The sequence below is a fragment of the Eublepharis macularius genome, chromosome 4, assembly GCF_028583425.1.
Source record: "Eublepharis macularius isolate TG4126 chromosome 4, MPM_Emac_v1.0, whole genome shotgun sequence".
NCBI classification, from domain to species: Eukaryota; Metazoa; Chordata; class Lepidosauria; order Squamata; family Eublepharidae; genus Eublepharis; species Eublepharis macularius.
Window position 1 is genome coordinate 7,328,551 of NC_072793.1, and position 17,214 is coordinate 7,345,764.

The 17,214-nt window shown below is 44.3% G+C and overlaps 1 protein-coding gene across 1 annotated transcript in view; it reads left to right on the forward strand.

Annotated features, from left to right (window-relative positions):
- Window positions 1-17,214, forward strand: part of TMPRSS12 (transmembrane serine protease 12) — a 42,226-nt gene that overhangs the window by 9,988 nt on the left and 15,024 nt on the right. Inside the window, exons 2-4 of the mRNA XM_054975711.1 lie at window positions 9,378-9,579; window positions 12,812-13,077; window positions 15,526-15,668. Of these exons, the coding sequence (XP_054831686.1) occupies window positions 9,378-9,579; window positions 12,812-13,077; window positions 15,526-15,668 (611 nt within the window). The remainder of the gene's footprint in view (window positions 1-9,377; window positions 9,580-12,811; window positions 13,078-15,525; window positions 15,669-17,214) is intronic.

A 17,214-nucleotide genomic window follows, 5' to 3' on the forward strand; every position in this document is an offset into this window, starting at 1 on the left:
AATTAGGGGGGGAAACCAAAACATTGGAAGTTAGTTCCTTTAGGTTTGTCCTGGAGCAGACTGTTTCTGGGTAGTAGTCTGGCCCTGTTGATTTGTTTCTTCACTTCATTTGGTGGGTACTTTAGTATCAAAAATGCTTGTTGTAAATCTCTTAAGTGTGAGTCTCGGTCGAGAGCATTGGAGCAGATACGGTTGTAACGTAAGGCTTGGCTGTAGACAATAGACCGAGTGGTATGTTTAGGGTGGTAGCTGGAGGCATGTAGATATGAGTATCGGTCTGTTGGTTTCCGGTATAAGGTGGTATTTATTCGTCCATTATGTAGTTGTACAGTGGTGTCCAGGAAGTGTACTTGTTGTGTAGAGTGGTCCAGGCTTAGGATGATAGTAGGGTGAAAGTTATTGAAGTCCTGATGAAATCTCTCAAGAGCTTCCTTCCCACGGGTCCAAATGATGAAGATGTCATCCAGGAATCTTAAGTATAGGAACTGGCAGATGTTTACCAAAACCAGAGGAACTATTTATTGCACACTATTTACTGAACTACAGAACAAGAAGGAGAAGAAATTCTCAAAAATCCTGCATGCAACAGAGAACAAGAACACTTTGGATCCACCCAGCAACATTATCAACCTCTCCAGCCACAAACTGAGCCCAGCAGAGGAATCTGTCCTCTCACGTGGACTATCTTTTTGCCCAGCCAGACCCACACAAACCATACAACTTTGTGGAGACCTGGAGGCCTATTTCAGATGCCTAAGACTGAAAGAATTCTTCAACTACTCTGCTGAACAAAATGAGGAACAAAGCACTGAACAGACACCATCACAGCAGCCATCACCCTCCCAACCCAGCAATACACAATCTTCGTTACAAAACTCCAGAAAAAAGAATTCCACATGGACACCCCCTGAGGGCCAAAACTCTTCATTGGACTTTTACATTGAATGCTTCCGTCGACGTACGCAGGCTGAAATAATTGACAAACAACAACACCTAAAGCAGAACCTCAGCCATGCAGAAAGAGATGCCATAAACAGCCTCCAAAACAATTCTGGCATCGTAATCAAGGAAGCCGACAAAGGCGGAGCAGTGGTCATCATGGACAAACGTAACTACATACAGGAAGCGGAAAGACAACTCTCCAACACAACATTCTATAAAATACTACCTTCTGACCCTACGGAGCAATACGAAAGAGAACTCAATAAAATATTAAAGACTCTCCCCGTGGACATACAAGAATGCATCCATACGGACACACCCCAGGAAGCACGACCAGGAAGATTCTACCTACTACCCAAAATCCATAAACCGGGCAACCCAGGACGCCCCATTGTCTCAGGGAGAGGCACTATCACAGTAGGAGTCTCAGGATACATGGACTCTATCCTCAGGCCCTATGCCACCAGCACACCCAGCTATTTACGGGACACCACTGACTTCCTCAGGAAAATACAGTCCATTGACAACCTACCAGATGACACCATCCTAGCAAACATGGATGTGGAGGCTTTATACACCAATATCCCACATGCAGATGGACTGTTAGCCATAGGGAATACTATCCCGAACAAAACCACAGCACACCTCACCACTGAACTTTGCCACTTCATACTCACTCACAATTACTTCAAATTTGGTGACAGCTTATATCTACAGGTTAATGGCACAGCCATGGGCACACGCATGGCACCACAATATGCTAACATATTCATGGCGGACCTAAAGCAATGCTTCCTCAGCTCCCATCCACTGGAACCACTACTATACTTAAGATTCCTGGATGACATCTTCATCATTTGGACCCGTGGGAAGGAAGCTCTTGAGAGATTTCATCAGGACTTCAATAACTTTCACCCTACTATCAACCTAAGCCTGGACCACTCTACACAACAGGTACACTTCCTGGACACCACTGTACAACTACATAATGGACGAATAAATACCACCTTATACCGGAAACCAACAGACCGATACTCATATTTACATGCCTCCAGCTACCACCCTAAACATACCACTCGGTCTATTGTCTACAGCCAAGCCTTACGTTACAACCGTATCTGCTCCAATGCTCTCGACCAAGACTCACACTTAAGAGATTTACAACAAGCATTTTTGATACTAAAATACTCACCAAATGAAGTGAAGAAACAAATCAACAGGGCCAGACTAGTACCCAGAAACAGTCTGCTCCAGGACAAACCTGAAGGAACTAACAACAGAACACCACTGGTTGTCACCTATAGCTCCCAGCTCAAACCCATCCAACGTATCATCAGGGAGCTACAACCCATCCTGGAATATGATACCTCTCTCTCAGAAGCCCTGGGTGGAAGACCTTTCCTTGCCTACAGACAGCCCCCCAACCTTAAACGACTTCTCACTCACAACCATGAATCGGCCAGCAGAGTCACCAGCACAGGTACCAGGCCCTGCAACAGACCCAGATGCCAGATGTTCTGTAGTTCAGTAAATAGTGTGCAATAAATAGTTCCTCTGGTTTTGGTAAACATCTGCCAGTTCCTATACTTAAGATTCCTGGATGACATCTTCATCATTTGGACCCGTGGGAAGGAAGCTCTTGAGAGATTTCATCAGGACTTCAATAACTTTCACCCTACTATCATCCTAAGCCTGGACCACTCTACACAACAAGTACACTTCCTGGACACCACTGTACAACTACATAATGGACGAATAAATACCACCTTATACCGGAAACCAACAGACCGATACTCATATCTACATGCCTCCAGCTACCACCCTAAACATACCACTCGGTCTATTGTCTACAGCCAAGCCTTACGTTACAACCGTATCTGCTCCAATGCTCTCGACCGAGACTCACACTTAAGAGATTTACAACAAGCATTTTTGATACTAAAGTACCCACCAAATGAAGTGAAGAAACAAATCAACAGGGCCAGACTAGTACCCAGAAACAGTCTGCTCCAGGACAAACCTAAAGGAACTAACAACAGAACACCACTGGTTGTCACCTATAGCTCCCAGCTCAAACCCATCCAACGTATCATCAGGGAGCTACAACCCATCCTGGAATATGATACCTCTCTCTCAGAAGCCCTGGGTGGACGACCTTTCCTTGCCTACAGACAGCCCCCCAACCTTAAACGACTTCTCACTCACAACCATGAATCGGCCAGCAGAGTCACCAGCACAGGTACCAGGCCCTGCAACAGACCCAGATGCCAGCTCTGCCCCTATATCTACCCAGGGAATACAATTACAGGACCCAATGGCATCAACTACACTGTCTCTGGCTCTTACAGCTGCTCATCCTCCAATCTGATATATGCCCTCATGTGCCAACAATGTCCTTCTGCTCTGTACATTGGACAAACCAGCCAACCTCGACGCAAAAGAATAAATCGACACAAATCTGACATTAGAAATGGAAACGTCCAGAAACCAGTGGGAGAACACTTCAATCTACCAGGACATTCCATCAAAGACTTAAAGGTCACTGTAGTTCAAGAGAAACCTTTCAAAAACAAAATCCAACGGGAGGCTGCTGAACTGGAATTCATATGCAAATTTGACTCTGTCAAGCTGGGACTGAATAGGGACTATGAATGGTTATCACATTATCACAGGTAACAGATTTCCTTTACAGAGGCGGGGTCTGGGGGAGCTCAGTGGCACCTGGCGTGGGCTTTCAGGGACCACAGATCTCTTTATCAGATGCATCTGGCAGGGAGAGCTGTGGTTATCGAAGGCTCATACTGCATTGGAATTGGATGGTCTAGCTGTTTGGCTGCTACAAACTAACAGGGCAAACTCCTTTGAAGTCAACTGATCCACACACCAAAAGGAGATGTTTACATATACTAGCAAAGGAATGTTTTGGTTTCCCCCCCTAATTGCCTCTTCTCTCTCCTCCCCTTCTTTCCCTCCTCTCTGTATTTGACCAGTCTCTGTATCATGTATCATGCATCTGACGAAGAGAACTTGATTCTCGAAAGCTTATGCTACAATAAAATTGGTTAGTCTTAAAGGTGCTACTGGACTCTTTTTGATTTTGCTACCACAGACTAACACGGCTAACTCCTCTGCATCTATGACCTGGAGAAAATGGCTCCTCTATATTTCTGCTGCAAAGACTAACATTGATACCTTGTCATTCAAGTGTTCTTATTTGACTATGTTTTGTATCACTCCTGGTCCAAGGGGAAGAGGGTCTCAGCAACCTGTGCCAGTAGAAGATGGGTAGAGGGAGGAAGCAGCGCCAACACAATAGGCAAAAGGTGGAGAATATAAGAAGAGCCCGGCTGGATCGGACCGCTGGTCCACCTAGTCCAGCCAACTGTTGGGTTCTGCTCCACCCCCACCCCCTTCCCCTTCATCACATGACTCCCTGAACATTCCACTGGCTGTGGAAACCCCCTGCTGCCATTTTGTTTCCTCTAAGGAAAATGGGGCAGAGCTGTCGACCTGCAGTTGCTTCCCTTGTAATGCTGCTTCTGCGGCTGTGTGAAACTTCTCCCAAAGGCCTGTCCTCTGTCATCCCTAGAGATGGTGAGCCTTGTTTTCTCTTCCCCAAGGGACAAAGTAGGAAACAAATACCCTGGGCTGCAGGGGTGGACTGTACAGCCAAAACAGACCCGGAAAAGGGCCCCTTCCCCTCACCTGATGGAGGGCCAGGGCCAGTCAGGAAAGACGATGGAGGCTTGCTTCCCTTGGCCCACCCTTGCCCAACAGGCCCTATGACTGGCCTGGCCTGCTGTAGGGGCCGGTCAGCTGAAGATGAGCTGGCCGATTCAGGCGGGGTGTGTGTGTGTGTAAGGCCGGGCACCACAATTCTAGCATACCCACTGCTCTGCTCCCTCCCCAGCTGGGCAAGGTCTCCTCAGGAGAGGCCTCCCCCCCCTCCCTGGCTTCACCTATTGGCCCGCCTGGATTTTTCTACGGAGCCTAATCACCAGTCTGGCCTTGCTCTAAACGGCCCTGGCAGTGGCGTGTGGGAGAGTTTTGTTTTGAACTTAAACACTGCTGGTGTTCAAGGCTGCTGGTCCTCTGGTTTGGAAGGCCTCCCAGTTTGCGGATGCTTGGAAGCTGAGAGATGCTTTGAACGTGACAGTTGACAACTTTTCAGGTGGTTCCTCCAGCTGTCCCTTTAATATTAGTTTGATCTGCAGCAATTATCAGCTGAAGGGCTGTTTCTCCTTTATCACAGGCTTCCCCATTGCCTTTAGGACAGAAAGCAGAACCAAGCCTGCATGTGCAGATTAAAGATAATTGCCTTGTTTTCATATAATTTAAAATAAAACTCTTTTAAAAATTAGCCAAAGAAAAAGAAAATATAAACTCTGACTGTCAGTGCTCTTGGGCACCAGATGAATAAATGAAGGGAGGACATTCTGTAATCAGATTGCCTCCACTGTAAAGCTGTAAAGGACATTTCTCATGTTATTGATTATTTCACCTCCCATAGTAGAGGAAGATAGAGCAGAACTTTGGACGAAGATCTTAAGTGACAAGCAAGTAGGGTTGCCAGATTCCTGGTGCTGGCAGGAAAACCTCCTCCAGTGCTTCCCGACACCCCCCCCCCGCCCCCCGGTGCTCAGTGGAGCAGCAGGAAGGAAACGATATCACACACCACCACTAATCGTTTTAAGCTTGGAACCCAGAAGTGATGCCATTGCAGCACACAATGCTCTAGGAACGTCCCCAATCTATATGGTTTTTAGCATAGAGTTTTGGGGAAAACCTAGAGCATCACATGATGCAGTTATGTCATTTCTAATTACATAGCCAGAAGTGACACGGCAGCACTGTGCCGTACTCTCTGCCTAGGGTTGCTAACTCTGGCTTGGGAAATTCCTGAAGTTTTGAGGGAGAGCCTGAGGAGAATGGAGTTTGGGGAGGGGAGGAAGCTCAGCTAGGACATGATTCCATAGGGTCTCAGAAATTTCCATTTCCTCCAGAGAAACTGACAGCTATAGAGTGAAGATTAGTTGTAATTTCAGGAAAACTCCAGGCACCACATGGCAGATGGCAAATTATTCACTCCCACCCACCCCCCAGTCTCCCATTGGTTGCCAGCACTGAATTGGCAAACCTACAGGTAAGTGTGCAGGCACCCTGGCCCCTGTGGTAAAACAGGTCCTACAGGTCCCCATGTTTACTCTGGTGGATTTACTCAGCTGGCTCAGGGCTCAAGCTGCTAGATCTCAAGGAGGAGTTCACTTTTCCAGTTTTACTCCACCTATTCTCTTTCAGAAATCATATTTGCTCTCTGTTGCCCTCAGCAGGTTATTAGATAAACTGCAGTCTGATCTTCAGCAATCAGACTCTGTTTCATATCCAAAAATATGTTCCCATATTCTATGTCTAATATGGAAATAGGAAAACCTTAGAAATCTCACATAGAATCATAGAATCATAGAGTTGGAAGGGGCCATACAGACCAACCCCCTGCCCAGTGCAGGATCAGCCTAAAGCATCTCTGACAAGTATTCATCCAGCCTCTTCTTGAAAACTGCCAGTGAAGGGGAGCTCACCACCTCCCTAGGCAGCTGATTCCGCTTTTGAACTACTCTGACCATGAAAAAGTTTTTCCTGATATCCAGCCGGTACCTTTGTGCATGTAATTTAAGCCCATTGCTTCAGGTCCTACCCTCTGCTGCCAACTGGAACAGCTCCTTGCCCTCCTCCAAATGACAGCCTTTCAAATATTGAAAGAGAGAAATCATGTCCCCCCTCAACCTCCTCTTCTCCAAACTAAACATTCCCAAGGCCCTCAGCCTTTCCTCGTAGGGCTCAGTCTGAGATATTATCATAGCTTGCCTCAGTTTTGAATTTTGGTAAATAAAGAACAAATACAGAACCAGAAAAAAATCTTTAACTCATTGGTTATAACACATAAAAGTATCCCATCGAACAGCAAAATATTAAAAGATTTGAGCATAGAAAAATCAAATAGGCCTAAACACAATCCTCTTTCCCTAAGTCTAAAACCTATGATATTAAAGGGACAGGCAGAAATATTTTAATGGCTTCAGAACTACTGTTCAGGGTCTATTCATTTCAGTTGCATCTCCTTTCTCCATCTTAATTGTCACCTCTCTTCAGACCATGTGCCTGTGTGCTGCATTCAGTGTCCCCCAAATGTCTGTTATGTGTATCTGATCCAAAGTGTCTACATCTCTATCTGCACTCTGTCATGCCTCCTTCTTTTTCCCACCCATCCCTAACAATTCAATAAATAGAGAAGGCAAGAGACTAGAAAATTCCTTGGTCTGTGGTCATAGATGCCCCGGCTCTTTGTTCCATAATCAGGGAAGAAACTGAGAAAGAAAAAAAGTTTTTTTTTTTCTTTTGCCCCAGCTATCTGGAAGGGCAGTTTGAGTTTAACCACTGGGCATTCATAAAGTGTAAACCAAACATTCACATAGCACAGTGGAAAACTAACACCGATACTTGGGGTGAAATATCATTTCATCAAAGCTACAAGCACTTTAAAAGTTATAACCAGTGCTTTGAACTGGGCATTGTTGTCATATGTTACATTTGTGTCGATCTGTTTTTTCCTCTTCCCTGCACAGATTTTCTCCAAATAGGGAAACTGTAACATGTGCTGCCCCCTCCCCACCCCCAGAACTGCTTTTTGCAATATTGGGTTTTTTTTTTACTTTATCACAGATGTGTGCATATGTCTGTTATGTGCCAAGTCACCTCCAACCTATGGTGACCTTGTGAATGAAAGATTTCCAGAACATCCTATCGTTAACAGACTTGCTCAGATCTTGCAAACTGGAGGACATGGCTGCTTTTATTGAGTCAAGCCATCTCATTTGGGGTCTTCCTCTTTTCCTATTACCTTCAACTATTCATAGCATTATTGACTTTTCCAGGTACTCAGGCACAAATATACAAACATAGGATGTCAAATGCATGCTTATAAATCAGTATGTTTTCCTTTTAAATACAGCTGAGCATAGACCTAATCTATTCCTGGATGATGGGGTCCTGCACATGTGCACTTTTAATATCTGAGGAGCTAAATATGTATTTTCTACCCTGATATCTGCACCCTATTGTGGGGATTTCAGCTCAGATGGGAGTGAAAAATCTATTGAACCATCTTGGTTTTTTGGACCAGCCAGGCAGGCTCCCCTTTCTTTGTTTTCCTTCTTATCTGTTCACTTGCTTTGGTACCAACACCACCAAAGACCGTGAATTAAGAGGACCTTCCCCCAGGTGGTCTGAATGCAGGGTCCCCTCTGCAGCTGCCATGAAAGGTCATGCCTCGTTTGTGCATCTCCCACCTTGCTGTTGCCAACTACTGTGGAGACTAGCACACACACTTGTGCACTCTGGCGATGAAGGGATCAGCTACTGCCACTCCCTTTACTACTCCTTGATAAGCATGTCTGAATTGAGCTTAATGTGGGTACAGAGTACAGTTGCCAGGTCCCCTGGGGGGGGGCTGGCACTCATCTGTCTTGTCTCATCATGTACACATATACACATAAAGTGCGTCTTGGTGCAGCATGATTAGTGACGTCAGGAGTGATGTTGTCACGCAGAGCCCGGGAATGCTCCTGTGCTTTGCATCGGGCTGATTTGGATCCCCAGCAGGGCCAGTTCGGTCTGGTTGAGGCCCAAATCAGTGCAGTGCGAAGTGCCGGAGTGCTCCTGGGCCCTGCACAACGCCGTCACTTCTGGGAGGCCTGTTCTCCCTGCTGACCAGATGAGAGGTGGCAAGGGGCAGAGAGGGTGGGAGCGAGGGATGCCCCCCACCTGGCAGCCCTAGTACAGAGATCAGACTGCCAGCAATCAAAATATAACAAAAATTAATAAGAAGGTATAAAACACATACATTGTCTGTAAATGCCTCGGACTGAGCAAGGATAAAAAGAACAGATCATAACAGACAGTCCTTTAGGGCTGCCAAAGCTGGGTTGGGAAATTCCTGGAGATTTTGTGGGTGCAGCCTGGGGAAAGCAGGGAGGGAGCTCCACGGGATATAATGCCTCAGAGTTTACCCCTCAAAGCGGCTGTTGGCTCCAGGGGAACAGATTTCTGTCACCTCCGGGGCCCACCTGGAGGCTGTCAGCCCTGGTATATACCCTAACTGATGTTAAATTAGGGTAGGGTATCTCTCCACTAAATACTGTAAACCCTAACTCTGTATATACCCTAAATGATGTTAAATTCGAATGAATTATCTTTTCTTAGGGTTACAAGAATTTAGAAATCATTCCCTAACCTTGGTTCTCAGTGGGCTGCTCACCTTTGTCCAGCAAAATGCTCAAGATAGAGTCCAGCTTAACATGGAGACAACTTAAAAAGGGTTGTGTTAAAATGGAGAAAAATCTTCTGAGCTCCACATATCCTTGTGTTTTGGTTTCTAGAATGTGGCACAAGGCCTCTGGTGGATGACATTCCAGGAGGGACTCGGATTGTAGGTGGACACGATGCTCAGGTTGGGGCCTGGCCATGGCAAGTGAGTCTTCAAGTTTACCGATTTGGTTTAGGATACAACCATGTATGTGGAGGATCTTTAATAAATCACAACACAGTGCTGACAGCAGCACACTGCATTCGAAAATGGACGTATGTATTCTTTAATTATTTTTTTTCCCTGTCAGTTTTAAATACTAGGCAAGTCAATTGATAATACACATTGGTTAAATGTGGAAATTTATATATGTAAAATATTCATATATGTCATTCTCCATGGGAGAGTGGGAGGGGGAAGACTTACTCAGTGTTCTGTGATGCCATGAAGTCACTTCTGAATGCATAATTGGAAGTGACGTCACTGCATCGTGGGACCCTCTAGGATTCATTCAAAACTCTATGATAAAAACCATACGGGTTGGGGTGAATGCTAAAGTATCCTGCAATACAGTGACATTACTTCCAGTTACACAGCTGGAAATAGATCCAGAGGAGTTAGCCATGTTAGTTTGTAGTAGAAAAATAGGAAAGAGTCCAGTAGCACCTTTAAGACTAACCAACTTTACTGTAGCATAAGCTTTCGAGAACCACAGCTCTCTTCGTCAGCTGGAAATGACATTGTGGTGTTGAGTGATGCCATTTTGCCCTTCTTGTCCCCTCCGTTCTATCAAGCAGTGGTAGGGGACAAAGGCCAATGGTATGAGCTTGTCCACCAAAGCCTCGCATTCTGTATCTAAACCTACCTTCTCCTATCCAACCATTTTACCAGGTCACATCAGGCCACACCAGAGACGTACCATTGGATACTACCACCCTTCAAAGTAACAACTTTATCTAGCAATTGCTAGATAATCTAGAAATGAGTCAACTAATTACATCCTTCAATTTCACATCCATATGAATTATCATCTGTCCTTAGGGAGACATTACAGCTGAGTGAAACTACAGGAGGATCCAGGTAGCCTAGGAAATGAGATTTGAAGGAAACAGGAGTAAAGGAAAGGAAAACAGGGACGGGAGCTAGGAAGGATCGGTCGAGAAACAGTGGAAGAAGCTGCCCAAGGAATAAGAAAGAATAGGCAGCGGACAGGTTCAAGAAGCTAAGATAATGAGCAGCTGACAGAACTGCCAAGAGGTCAGGAGAAAAATTTTCCTGTCCCTTTAATGTGTAGAAATCTGCAGCAGAAACTTTTCTTGCTATTAACTGGAGGAAAGGAGGGCCTGCATTTCCAAACCTACCTGCCTTCATTGGTGCCATCCCCCCCTCTCTCTCACTCACACACACACACACACACACACACACACCATATACACCAGTATTCAGAAATGTTGCAAGATCCTAGCCGTGGAGACCTCCTCAGTTTGGACAACAACAACAACAAAAATCCAGTTCACTCAACTCCACCATGATTTAGCACACAATATGATCTTCTGGATTTCCATCCTTGTTTCAAGTTTTGAAATACTTTTAACCTTGATTAGATTTGAATTTCACATAAAAGTTTAATTTCACATCTCACCCTGTACATCCTGCATTTCACTCTGCTATTAATTGTTTTCATACCTCCTGTATAAAAAAATGTTCTTTCATCTGAAGGAGTGGACTCCAGTCCACAAAAGTTTCTACTGGAATAAATTTGTTAGTTTTTATAGTGCTACTATACTCTGGTTTATTTTTAAGCATGGCACAGAAATTTATTTAATCCTCTTTAAAATATCAGTCTGCTTCCAAAGTATGGCTTCCAAGTTCCCTTCAGAACATTTTCTTAATTTATATATATATTAGGCACCCTCAAGGGTTTGGACTTGCCATTTGTTTAGATTTTCTTGGAATAGCACATTCCCGTGCTGGACTGCAAACTACCTCTGAAGCCCTTCATTTTAAAAAGCAGTTTGCTGCTTACTGGGGGGGGGGGGGGTGCTGTTCAAGGGAAACAAGCACAATGTTCCCGCAGAAACACACAATTGTTTGTGTCAAGAAACTGACTGACCCGAGTCTGTTTTTTGGTTCAGTCCAGGCTTTGGGTCTGATAGAATCCTGTAAAAGTCATCGTGATGACTCTGCAGTTTCAGAGCTTAGATTGAACTACGCAGGTGCCATGAGATCACAGCTTCAAGGTTTTGCACCTACATTGCATCATTCTAGCAAAGGGTCCAGGGTGAGAATCAATGCAGTGCCTCTGACTGGCTGATTTGGGATCAGGCCAGTTGCTAGTTTTGTATAAAACAAAGGTCCTCATTCTCGCTTGCACACCACCCTCGGACCCCTATTGTTTTTGGACCCTATATGGTTGCTGGAGGATTTCTGCGCTCTGCTTTTGTGCTCTGGACCTGCACACCTGGATTGGTGCTAGCCTGGGATCTTTGTCTCTGTATTTTGAGACTTTGGATCCTTGTTTGGACTCTTTTGGTTTACCCTGAAAGACTAGGAGTCTGAAAGTCTGTTTAAGTGTGTTAGTTTAGTTATCTAGTGTTTATTGGTTTCCTCTCTGTTTGCACAGTTATATATTTATACCTTTCTGTATTTCTGTTTAAAAACTCTTTGGAGTGTAACCTTGTGTGCACTTTGGGAATATGCAAGCTTCAGTCTGAATCCAGTAGTTTGGCCCATTTTTGTCACAGCTACTCAGCTATTTAGCAGAACTCAATCTGCAAAGTGGTCTACCTTGGAGGGTTGATTTCCTATTTAACACTCGGTAAGACTGGGAACTTGCCTCTCTGTTCCACAGCTGCAGTTTGAGTCAGAAGAGGCTGGTAGCCTCTGAATATAATTTCCATATGGGTTAATTGCCATCAGAAAACTGATCCCCTGCTGAGTGGCACAGACAGGAATACTACTCATAAAGTTGATTGCTGAAGAATGTGACTTGATAGGGTTCCAAGTTTGTTGGGGGGGGGGGAGCCAGTTTCATGTAGTGGTTAAGAGCGTGGGACTCTAATCTGGAGAGCTGGGTTTGATTCCCCACTCTTCCGCTTGAAGCCAGCTGGGCTCATGGCTCATGGCTCTCTGGAGCTCTCTCAGCCCCACCCACCTCACAGGGTGTTTTGTTGTGGGGATAATTATAGCATACTTTGTAAACCGCTCTGAGTGGGCATTAAGTTGCCCTGAAGGGTGGTATATAAATCGAATGTTGTTATCATCATCATCATCATCATCATCAAACTGAATTCTTCATATTTCCTTCATATTTAGCTTGCTGAATTTCTGATTATATTGCTTTTTATAATCTGGAGCAAATTTTTCCATTCTCTCGCCATTTATCTGGCCCAATGTCTATTGCTTTTGCATAGGTTGTAAAGTAGCTGACCTGTGTTATGGATTCTGAAGTAGTAACTGTATAGTACTCATTGACTAGACCAAGATTTCATTCTAATTTATTTGTAGGGATCCTGAGTTTTGGAGGGCTGTGATAGGCATGCATCATCTTTACAAACATCATTCCCATACTGTCAGAAGCCGAGTTAGGGCTATCATTCGCCACGCTGGGTTTGACAAGGTGACTTTTGAAAAAGACATTGCCTTATTTAAACTAATCAGCTCTATCGAATTCAATAAATATATCCAGCCCGTCTGCTTACCTGATGCTCCTCTTCTTCTGACTGTGGAAACTCCCTGTTTCATAAGTGGATGGGGAGCTACAAAAGAGAAAGGTAAAGCTTTTCTTTTCTTTTTTTTAAAGCTAATCTGTTGTTAAAAATGAGAATAAATTCAGCAAACTCAAAGAGCATCTTTATCCTAACGGTGGAGCCAGGAAACCAGGGAAAATTATTCAGGGTGGGGAGGAGTACAGAACTTTGCCTTACACATTAGGTTTCTGACACAGAAATAAGTGTATTAACATTACCACCCTAAGTACATTTATTTTCTCTGATATGGAATAAATTGATATAAAGCATAAGTGCGTATGAACCACAGTCTTGTGATTCTTATGCCATGCTACAAAAATATTAACAGCATTCTCTGTTTCATGTGTCAGATTTATTTCAACATCCACATAAGACTCCAGCTTATATAAGCATCATATTAAACACATATAAGAATCATTATAATATTAAGCATTATATTAAAGTGACCTTCCAGGAGAGTCAGTCAATCAGTCTACTACTTAGCATGGTCTAGAGACTGGAGTTGTGAACAAACAGGACAGATCTTTCTACAAACCTGAGAAAAGTCCCAAATTTGCCAAAAAATCTAAAAACTAAAAATTTTAGAAATGCCCCCCCCATCCACCCCTATTCCCCTTACTCCTGCCATAGAGGGAGGGCTCATTGGGTCCAGGACCAGACAACTAGCTACCAAGCAATGTGCCCAGTTCACCCCAGGTGTGATAGTGGCCATTATTTGATGCCACCACTTTGCTGGGCCCAGCAGTAGACACTACCTGACTCACCTGACCCCCTAGCTCCCATATGATTTTTGCAACTTGCCCAGACTTTTCCCAGGGAGAGACTGACAGGAGGAGGGAAAGCAGAGAGATTGTGGCACATAGTGGTTAGAGTGTCAGATGAGAATCTGCAAGTTCAAATTCCTACTCTGCCATGATGCTTTGCTGGGTGATCGTAGGCCACCCTTCATTGTCTCAAAAGACCATTCCATAGAACAGGGGCAACTACTAAAGCATGTGAATGGGCAGCAGCATGAGCAGGGCTTTTTTTCAGGGGGAACGCGGTGGAACGGAGTTCCGGAACCTCTTGAAAATGGTCACATGGCTGGTGGCCCCGCCCCCTTATCTCCAGACAGAGGGGAGTTTAGATTGCCCTCTGCGCCACTGAGCAGCGTGGAGGGCCATCTCATGTCTGGCGATCAGGGGGCGGGGCCACCGGCCATGTGACCATTTTCTCCGAGGGCAACCCCCTCTGAGTTCCACCACCTCTTTTCCCAGAAAAAAAGCCCTGAGCATGAGTAATAGCTGAGAATGTGTGGGCTGTATGAATCACCAAAAGCTGTTGCTGTGCTGAGCAGCAAAACAGAATTGTCAATTGTGCTCATACTGGAAAAGACAGTTGTTGAAGGATGTGGGCCTCAGGTCATGAAAGGCTTTAAATGTAAGCACCAACTCCTTGAAATGGACCTGGAAACAAATGAGTAACCAGGAGAAAAGATGTAAAACGGGAAAATATGCTCTCTTTGCCTGATAACAGGCAGACGGCTGCATTCTGTACTAATTACAATATCTGAACAGTCTCCAATGACAGCCCCAGACAAAAAGTATTACAGTAGCCATCGACATTCTATCCCTCCTCATCTTTCAAACACTCAGGCTGGGTGGATAGTTGCTTCAAGAGGGTGGCCTCCTGTTTGTCTAAAAGGTTATGCCTCTTAAAAAGGTTGGGGAGTCTATCCTCCAGCCCTAAGAAGTATTCCTCTAGGCACATCTAGGGTGCAGACTGTCACCAAAAGGGTTAACATATAAACCAGGGTCTATCTTTATATATCGGCATCCTGTGGGTTGTGCTGATACTTGGGGTATCAATTTCCCTGTGGTAAAATGCTCATTCCATGGTGGGATGGGAAAGCTACAGAAACTTTTCCACAACCAAAGGAGGGGAAAGTTTGTGTGTGTCAGTGGCTTGGAATACAGCCTGTTTGCTACCTTTCAGATAGACAGAGTATAATTCAGAAAGCACTCTCACAATCTGAAAAGTGTCTTTCATTAAACACACACACACACACAGGATGCAGTCAAGTAAAGATACAGACTTTTTGCTTCTGAGGACTCCCCTCCTCACTGTTACCAGCTATGGTATACTCACAAGGGCTATTCCATATATTTGGCAGGGGGCCCCCCACTAAGCATACTTAAGCGGGAGCTCCTGTCAGTGATAACTCAATGAGCTGTGTGGCACCATTCCATATGTAACTGGGTTTGTGCTGGATGGCAAATAGGTTTCACTAAATATCTTAAGTTTTGGAATGGCTCGTAGATCTTATTTTACAGCTTATTCAACTTCTTCTGTGTAGGATGGGTATCTCGGAGTTAGGAAATATGTACTGACTCAAGAGTTGTTAGTGCCCAGAATATTTGCATATTGACCTGGGTACTAGAGAATATTTTAAAACAAGCACAGTTTCAACACTGTTCTGCATTTTCATTTCAGGGAGCTCAAGAGCTATATTACAAGAAGCTCAAGTAAGCATTATTCCACAAAGAAAATGTAATCGTCTGGATTGGTACGCAGGGGCAGTCTTTGAGGATATGATTTGTGCTGGCTCAGAAAGTGGTGGTGTTGACTCTTGCCAGGTAAAACGGAGACAATTCCATTTTATAACATTGATAAACATATTTCCATCCTCTCATGTCCTCAAAACAACACGGTGAAATCCTTACCAGCCACACTTCAATAATAGCAATTTTTGAAAACAATGTTTTTATCATCTGTGTATGGCCTACAAAGTCAGGTCTGAGTGGACAGCTCTTTCTATAATACCACAACCCAAAAGACCCTCACCCAGTTTCTAATCAGTCTCACCCCTTGATTGGAAGGGAGGATGCACAGGAGACCACAAAAAAACTTCAGTATGGGTTGAAAATAAAACCCTGCCCTCAAGCCATAATTGACCTATGGCAACCCCTGGTGGGGTTTTTCAGGGCAAGAGACTAACAGAGGTGGTTTGCCATTGCCTGCCTCTGCAACCCTGGTCTTCCTTGAAGCTCTCCCATTCAATTACTAACCAAGGCCGACCCTGCGTAGCTTCTGAGATCTGACAAGATCAGGCTCACCTGGGCTATTCATGTCAGGGCTCGATATGGGTTAATAACTTGTAAATAGAAGCCAGATGAACAGGTTTGGGAAGGGGCCTGGAAGTTGCTCATAGAAATTGAAAAAGACTGACATCACACAAAATCTGATCTTCTGGTATTCATTTATTGTCTATGGATGCTAAATAGTGTGACTATAGGGAAATCCTTTGGAAAACAGAGGCAAAACCAACTCAGTTTTCTGCCACAAGAAACTGTGATAACTATATTAGTACTGTTCCTTCTTGGTGCCACTCAGCCTATTAGAACTCCTAGGTCTGAGCTTTTGGTTTTCCGCCAACAAATCATTATCTTTTTTCTGGCTAGTGCTCTAAAAGCCAGGTGATTGTGTGTGGTGGCGGCTCTATGGGTGCCTGTCCTTTGAAAGAGGGGAAGCTGATCCCATCCTCTTTCCCTGAGGCTAGAGATTCACTGCTCTCATTTCTAAAAAACCTTACAAAAGACCCATAGAAGCTCAAGGGTCTCTGGATCCAGGTTTGAGAAACATTGTACTGGGCCAAACTGAGTTATCTGGTAACATGTCGGAACACAAAAACAGCTGGCAGACTGGAATGCTGGCTGCATTACTTATCAGAATTATATTGTACTGTTAGCAATTTTTTAAATGGAATATGCAGAATTCAGCCATTGCATGAAAATTAATTAGGCATTTCATGTGATAAAAAGATTTAACGGTAAAATCCATTTGATGTCCTAATTTCATATTTCTAATGTAGATGTCATGGAATATATAAGCAAATATGCACCTTTATGGCAACATTTGCTTATTTCAATGCTTTTTTTTTTGCCACAGAGAAGACTTAATCCCCAAAACTTTGCTCATAACAAGTTACTTTACCTACCGCTGTTGTTCTTTCAGTGGACCTCTGCATATTCACACTGAGATGGTTTCTGTGCTTGTGCAGTGCCACCGTTTGAGAACTTCTATAGCTAGCTTTTAGGCCCAGAAGAGCCATGCCTTTCAGCTCAGTTTCTTTTGGTTAAGGGGCATATCACAGCAAGTTAAAGGCACCTGCTCTAGGGATGG